We start from the raw sequence: 8,063 nt of genomic DNA on the forward strand, positions 1-8,063 counted from the left end.
AGATCAGGTGATATTCAGGAAGTCAGGAGGACTGGGCTAAAGGTGAGGGAAAAGGATTGAAATGGAGTCAGATTAGGGGTACAAGGCCCGGGCTTGCCAGGTGAGACATAAGAAGCAGGAGGGCTGGAAAAGCACAGGTTCAAGTCATGTAACAAACAAATAAGGAAGCAGATTAGAAGATATGTTGTTTTTTTAAGCCTGCCCATGCTGCCCCCCCTTGGAGAGGGAATAATGGGTAAATGTGTTGAGTGTATAATAGTTTGTATGCATAAAGAACTCAAAGTATATTATACTATATGTATAACATACACATATATGTATAACATGTATGTGAGTATACATCACATACATGCAATAATCTCTACAAAATTAACACAAAAAATCCGCCCTGTATCTCTTCAAATGTGTGTGGCCTTTATTAGGTCAATTTTAATGACCCTGAGTATTTAAAAATATTAAGAAGTAAAATCTACAAATGTGTGGAAATTCTAAAGGCTCATGGCACACATGTATGCATATCTTGATATTCAGAATGCATATGTAGCAGCATACTAAAGGCATTTTTAAAGAGCCAGTTCATTTCTTCTGCTTTTTACAACAAAAGTTGAGAAAGTACTAAAATAAAAATGGAAAGGCTATAAGTATATATTGTTTTAGTTGTTTTGTCTTCTGGGAATTTCTGAGGCTGGAAATTTTCCCTCTCTGGTCACTCATGCTTAGATACACAAGCAACTTCAACTTGGTTTTCTGTCATCCTTGCTCCAGTAAGAGTCTTAGCTCAATTGTGACATCAATCACTTGGACTATAAATCTCTGCAATGGATATGGCCATTTAAATCTCCACCTGCACAAACAACAATCAGGCCTAGAAAATAAGGAGACTCATAAATCTCCACACTGGTGATTATTGATATTTTGGATTTGCAACAGCAATGTTATTAAAAAAAAAAAAAAAAAAAAAAAAAGTAATTCATTAATTAGGACTGATATGCTGACAATCTATTTAATTTAGTTTATATACAGAGAAAATACAAACAAGGCACAGTTAACACAACATGAATTTAGAAATTACTGAATTCCCAAGAGCCCAGGGCTTGGAGATTTGATATCTTAATGTACTTATCCTATTGTGAGGGGGAAGGTGTTATCTTCCAGACAAATGATAAAAAGCTGTTTTTTCTTCTGGCTTTCATGAGCCAAGGAAGAAAGATGGATCAAGAGATAGGCAAGACTTCCTTGCTGGCTATCAAAAATGACACTCGGCCTCCTACTGAAAATGTAATTTGCAGACAGTACACAGCACTGGGCAGACATACCAGCTTGGCCCTCCACAGTTTTTGTTGGGTTTTTTAGTGCATTCAGAAAACCCTATGTGATGCTTACACAGATCAGCAAGAAACTTTTCCTGTGGCTCCAGTGACTTTGGATTAACTGTGAAGCCACTGGTGACATCTGAGGCTGCACATTTTTTCCTGGAGCTATGTGAATCCTTAGATAAGCAGCTGAATAAGTGGAATTTCTCCTGCAATAAAAGCAGTCCCTGTGTGCAGTTCTTTAGTCCCTTGTGTTCAAAGCCCAGACTGCAGGGCAACCTGTGGGGTTTCAGAAAGTGTGTGAGCAGGGAAGAAGCAACAGGAGCAAGTTCCTGATTCATTGGCCTCTTTGGGCTCCAAATGTGGATTTAGGAGACTAGTTTACATGGAGGGGAAAAAGTGATAGCACAAAGGTAACTGCTTTCAAAAGCCTGCTCTGCTGAGGCTGAACACACAATGCATAAGTTTGTAACAGCAGCATAAGTGTATTAGTTCAAACTACACAGCAACCCACTCACTCACATGTGTGGCAAAATCACTGGGAATGTTTGGCTTCAGGGTTTGCAGAGCCCGGCCTAATGCCCTCAGTCCCACAGGAGGGGCCTTATCCCTTATCTTGCTTCTTCATTCAGGCAACACCCCTGACTTTTGAGCATGCATGAATCAGCAGACAAAACACTCCCCGGGTAAGGAGGAATGAACCGCTGACATTGCTCTGCACGCCAAGTAAAGGTTTCTGTTCTGTGGGAACTCTACCATCCAATAAACCCCCCCTCGCCGCGTTTCCTTCATTTCATGCACACACTTGCCACTCTAGCCACAGCCACAAAGACCCTCCCCAGCAGAACAACACGCTCCCTTGGCTCAGTGGGGCTCACACAGTGCTGGGATCTTGGCCACTTGGCACACCTGTGCGCCAGGAAGCCTCCGCAACATTCACAGCTGGGAGGACTCACAGACCGACAGGGACCGGGACTTGTCGGACGTCACCCCGGAAGGCTGGAAGAAGTCAGATCCTCCTGCCTCCAGCCCCTGGGCTGTGACGGCAAGGTCCACGCTGCTGGCCAGGCAGCGGAGCACTCCCTTCCTGGAATATGCAACTAGCTGGACAGGATGCGTTCGCAAATATAATCATCCACAAATCTCCCCCAGATTAGGTTACAGGACAGCATTTCGACGGCACGCATTACAAAGGAAGGCTTGGCTGGTGGATCTGCTGCTCTCTCTGCTCATGACCCATTTTGGCTTTCATCAAGAATCATGACACCAGCTGCCTGGGTCATCTGGGAGGCAGAGAGGGGGAGAGCAACCCTGGGCTGTAAAGGGAAGTGGGGAAGGAAAAGGGAAGGAGGAGAAGGAGAAGGAGGAGGAGGAAGGGGGAGGATAGAAAGACAGAGCACGGGGAGAGAGAGTAAGTTGTTTTAGTCCAGTTGTGAAGATTTGAATCCCAGTTCCGAGCTCTCGGCAAAGGCTTGCTGGGATACTTCATTCCCTGTCCTGTGCAAAGGTCTGTGATTGGGGATGTGGTGTGCTCAGTGGGCAGGGCCCCTCCCCTGGGCTGGATCCGCCTCTCCTATCCCCCAGATAAATTACTAGTGTCCTCACTAAATTCCTCGGCTTTCTCTCTCCCTCTCTCTCTCCCTCTCTCACACAAACTCACTCCCTCCCTCAAACACAGGCAAAGCAGGGTTGGGGGGCGGGAGGGCGGGGATCCTCTCTGGACTGGTATTGTGCCTTAGTCTTGGGCGGGGAGGGAAGGGGAGGAAAATACTGGAGCCCCTTCTCTCCTACGCCGCCTTGAAATAGATTTGAGGAGCTGCCCTTCTTCCCCCCCTCCCCCCTTTCCTGCTGGCCGTTTGGCATCTCCCAGACCATGTCCACTGGGTCCCTCAGTGATGTGGAAGATCTGCAGGAGGTGGAGATGCTGGAGTGCGATGGCCTGAAAATGGATACTAACAAAGAGTTTGGGGCGTCCACCGAGAGCAACGAGGAGGGATCCAATGGCGAGAATGGCTCCCCTCAGAAGGGGAGAGGGGCCTCGGGCAAGAGGAAAAAAGCTCCCCCCAAGAAGAGCCCTTTAAATGGAGTGAGCCAGGAGGGAAAGCAGGTACAGAGAAATGCTGCCAACGCCAGGGAGAGGGCGAGGATGAGGGTCCTTAGCAAAGCCTTCTCCAGGCTTAAGACCACCCTACCCTGGGTGCCCCCAGACACCAAACTTTCCAAACTGGACACCTTGAGGCTGGCCTCCAGCTACATTGCTCACCTGAGGCAGATCCTGGCCAATGACAAGTATGAGAACGGCTACATCCACCCAGTCAACTTGGTAAGTCAGAGTCCGCCGAGGACGGGCACTCCGTGCGTGTGCATGGGGAGAGGTGGGCGAGCAGCTGGCATGGGGCATGTGCGGGGACAAAACTTGGCTGCGCTTCTCACAGAGAGCCTGGTGCCGCTGGGGTGGAAAGGGGTGCTGTACAGGGGGACAGGCTCCCTGCTGTCCTGTGCCCTGAGCACCAAGCTTCCCAGGCCCCCTCTGCTGCTCCTAGCAATCCCTTCCCAGAGACAGGCAGCCACGCTGATCACCAATAAGCAGGGGCAGGCTTTACACTTTACTGCCCCAGAAATGATTAAGAAACCACAGAGGCTTTCTACCTGCAAGTGGGCAGGTACAGGAATTTGGGTAGAAAAGGGTGTGCTTGAGGAAGGACCCAGGATTTATTCATATCCTGTGTCTCTACGCCAGTGTTTCCTGACACAATACTGTCCCCAAGCCCTAGCTTTTTAAAGACAGGACTCTTGGGGTTCTGTGCTCAACCGCTCAGGTTTGCTGCATTCAGGAAATTTCTCCTATACCTGTAAACTGGCACAGGAGAAATAAATACCAAGGCAGTATCCCCTGAGGAGGTGTCTGCCCCAGGCACACTCCACAATGCCTCTCCCTGGGCTGTGTGGTGTCCCCCCTGCTGCTCCCACCGCATAAAGTTTTCCTGAGCAGCCCTGGATCTCCCGACCATACCCGGCTGCCAGAAATATCCAGTGTCCAGCTCTAAAAATATATACAAATTGTGTAAACCAGGGGTAAGCAAGATCTGCCTGCGCTCTTTTTAGACATACAGCCTTTACACTTCCCACATGTGCAGACCCTGACCCATAAATGGATCACAGAGGGGAGCTGGGGGACGTTTCACTGAGGTCAGGCTCTGCCTTTTGAGCTCTGGACTCTGGGGGAAATTACATTACCCGCTGTGTCAGCTGCTAAGGGCCTGGGAGATAATTTTTGATTAAAAACAAAATCCTCAGCACGACAACATAGGAAAAAAAAATAAAACCAAACCAGCACCCAGTATAGATATAACTTCCCTCCTCTTCCGCACCCCACAGAGGCACACCAAAACATGCTCCCCGAGACGTGGGAGGCCAGGGAGAGCGGCCGGGGCCCCAAGAGCTCCTGCGCCCGGGGTAGCGCGGCGAGGCGTGAGGAGGCTCCTGCGGGCCGGAGCCCCCACGCCGCTCTCGACCAAAGGCGAGGGTGCCCGCGGCGATTATGCCGGGGTCATGCCAATGTGCGGGAGCCAGGCTGCTCCTTTCTCCCTCCCTTCTGCCGCGTATCAGACGGGCTTCGCCGCCCCGAAGGGGACCGCCGGGGCTGTGAGGCAAAGCGGCATCAGCCGCCGGGGAAAGGCAAAAGGGTCCTTGCCGGAGCCAGCGGCTACTGCCCCGGCCTGAGCCCCGCTGAGCGCTGCCCGAAGTGGACTCAGGTGGGGAACGCCGGGCTCGGTCCCCCCGGACGCTCGCGAGCCGGACCCGCTGGCGATATGAGGGTTGCAATGTGCATTTCTCCATGAGTAACCCCCTTCCCACTCGTGTCTTTTCCTGGCTACAGACTTGGCCTTTTATGGTAGCCGGCAAACCCGAGAGTGACCTGAAAGAAGTGGTGAACACAAACCGCTTGTGCGGCCCGACGGCATCCTGAGCCCCGCGGCCGGGCCAGCAGCGTCCGTCCCGGAGCGGCCGTGCAGCGGGCGGCGGGGCGGGCAGGGACCCGCCGCTGTCCCGGGCCCCGGGCCGAGCCACGGGGAGAGCCGCTCTCCCGGCGCAGAGGAGACCAAACATGCCCTAGCAAAGACTCCATCCACCCCGAGAGATCCTGACTCTATTTAACTTTATTAAATGCGTGTACAGTCGAGTGTCCTGCAACCACAGCCTTGCTGGTTCAAGAGCTACTAGAGAAAAGACAGAGATCAAACAAAACCTACCCCGCGTGTATCTTTTGTCTGAGACCTGTGAAATATGTAGATGCCTAGAAAAACTGACTTTGACAGTCATCTCTATGAACTAATTCACCCTAAAGATATATAGATATATTTTCTTCAAGCAGATTCTGCTCTATTTCTGTGAATAAACCTTCCTTTCTACTGAACACGGAGCGGTGTTAAGTGTTCGTTTGAGACTCTCGGGCTCGGCGGGGGAAGGACTGAGCCTCCGCCGGCTCCGCCGCTCCACGAAGCGGCCGCGCTGCGGGGATCCCGCCTCTCCGCCCCGGCCACAGGAGGTCTGCTTCCCCGGAGATAAGGACCTGGAGCACACGCTGGGGGAGGGGGAGACTGGGTCCGCAGCTCGCCGCGGGAGCCCGGCCCGGCTCCGCAGCCCGGCGCCCGGGCGCTGCGGGAGCCGCCCCCGCCGCTGCGGCCGCTCCGCTCCGCGGGGACAGGAACGGGGAGCTATTGATGAAGTACAGTCGGTCCTCAGCGCCGGGAATTTTTAACTTAAACATCTCCTCTCTATCGATCAGCGCACCCGTGGGAGATGAGGCTGAGATAAACAGGAGTGCGGGGCGCTCCCCCTGCACCGGCAGCGGCCGCCGGCAGCTGATGCGCCAGATCCCACCGCGCTGTTTAATGTTTCAGGGTTATGACCGCACTGTTTACAAGATGTCTTCGGTTATTTATACTGTTATTATTAGCACAGGGGCTTTAAATTTCCGCCTCACTTGCTCTTTCAATACCAACCCTCGGCTCCGTTTGATACCTGGGTACTTTCTTGCCGAAAGCAGTAGAGGGGCGGCAGGGGCTGCAAGGCCGTCCCCCGGACCAAGCCCTCCGTCCCCGCTGGTTGCGGGGGGCGGCAGGGCCCGGGGAGCGGTCACAGGCCACAGACCCTCCCGGGGGCTCCATGGGTATCCCCCGCAGGCCGGTGTTGAGCTGCCTCGGGCGTCCGTGCAGCCTGGATTGTGTTAATTCTCATCCCCCACTTTCCCCCGAGATAACTGGACGAGGTGGCGCGTCCTCCAGGCGACCCAAATTCACCAGTCGGGTTCATGCGTGGGCTAGGTTAGCTTTAATTAAAGCAACTCGCTGTGAACCGAGGGCTGTGCAAACATCTCAGTCCTCATTATGAAAAGGGCCAGGACATGCTGTATCATCCTAATGGTTGTGGAAGGGAGAGCTGTTTAATTTCACTTTTGTGCAGCTTTATCCCCTTGCCACACAATTAAGAGCAGACCTCTCTTAGTGCCAGGCCTAACCGTGCACAACCTCACTGTTGCGGACAGGACTGAGCCAGGTGAGATGAGCACTTGCACCCAGGCCTTGACCAACTTTGTGGCCACACACAGACCCTGAACAGCCGCAGCTTCTGCTCAAGAGATGAGCAACGTTGGTAACCATGGCTGAACAGGCTGATTTGCTGATTTCTTTGCCACAGGCACTGGGAAATTCAGTGGGAATCGCTGGTTTATTAAAGGGAGACAGAATAGAGCCCCCAGCCTCACGCTGAGTGCAGGCGACTGATACAACAAACGCACATTTTAACCTCTAAATTGACTCACTGAACCATTGGATTTAACCACTCAAAATTTCAACTTAAGTCCATGCTAACTAATGTCTGGTCAAGACTCATAGCAAGGTGCTGATTTCCTTCTAAAAAGCAGAAATTGATATGCATCTGAGCTATGCATAAAATTGAATTAAATTCTGAATATTCTAACACACGCTTCTTTACCACCCTGTCTTGCAATTCTTGCTAACTGCACTCAGCACCTTCCCAGCTAATTAACCATGCACAGTGTTCATTCGCCACCTGAAATACAGCACTGAAGAAAGGGAAGGGAGGAATATAATGGCACCCCATGAAAAGTGAGGAACACAGCTGCAACCATATGCCAAAAGCTGCAGGAACAGTAAGTGCTGAAGATGCTTACTGTATACACTATACCAGCAGCAAACACCGCTGCTTCTCGTACTGCTGTTCGCTTTATCTAGCAGTCTACACTGCAACTGTCTTGGGGACTAAACTATTCCTCGAGCATCCTGCACCTTCCTCAGCCCTTGCCTCTGAGCAACAGTTCAGCAACAAGGAAACAAAAAGCAACAAGAAATGAACAAAAGCAACCAGCGGTACACAGAAAGGTAAATAATGACTTTGCTCTGACTGTAAAATAATTAGTGGCTTTCTCTCTATCTCTTTATCTTTATTTTGAAGACAATGAACTTATTTTCCAGAGGCATTTAGGTGGCTGGGAACTCCTGGTCTGCTGACCTCTTGTGTTAAGGGCACAGACGCAACAGTAATGGCACAGTGCTGGCAGCTGGCTTCAACAGCCCAAGTTTCTTAGATGAATTAAGAGTTCTACTATGCACTTCAAGAGAACAATGAATGAAATTATTCTACCCTGCTGCTGAGTGCAATTTTACCGCAAAATATTTGCAAACAGAAAATGTATGTTTAGTCTGACTGAAGCAATTTACACTTTTG

General features: G+C 51.0%; 1 protein-coding gene across 1 annotated transcript; it reads left to right on the plus strand.

The window, feature by feature from the left end:
- Nucleotides 1–3,014: 3,014 nt before the first annotated feature.
- On the plus strand, nucleotides 3,015–5,315 carry TCF21 (transcription factor 21). Its single transcript, XM_063153441.1, has 2 exons — nucleotides 3,015–3,636; nucleotides 5,194–5,315. The coding sequence occupies exons 1-2, from the start codon at nucleotides 3,187–3,189 to the stop codon at nucleotides 5,281–5,283; spliced, it is 540 nt and encodes a 179-aa protein (XP_063009511.1). The 5' UTR covers nucleotides 3,015–3,186; the 3' UTR covers nucleotides 5,284–5,315.
- Nucleotides 5,316–8,063: the final 2,748 nt, after the last annotated feature.

The sequence above is a fragment of the Melospiza melodia genome, chromosome 3 (assembly GCF_035770615.1).
Source record: "Melospiza melodia melodia isolate bMelMel2 chromosome 3, bMelMel2.pri, whole genome shotgun sequence".
NCBI classification, from domain to species: Eukaryota; Metazoa; Chordata; class Aves; order Passeriformes; family Passerellidae; genus Melospiza; species Melospiza melodia.

What these genes read in the sequence shown, in the direction of transcription:
- TCF21 (XM_063153441.1), top strand. Translation starts at nt 3,187, where the DNA reads ATGTCCACTGGGTCCCTCAGTGATGTGGAAGATCTGCAGGAGGTGGAG. An exon ending in ACATCCACCCAGTCAACTTG is followed by an intron (nt 3,637 to 5,193) that starts GTAAGTCAGAGT and finishes TCCTGGCTACAG; the next exon opens with ACTTGGCCTTTTATGGTAGC.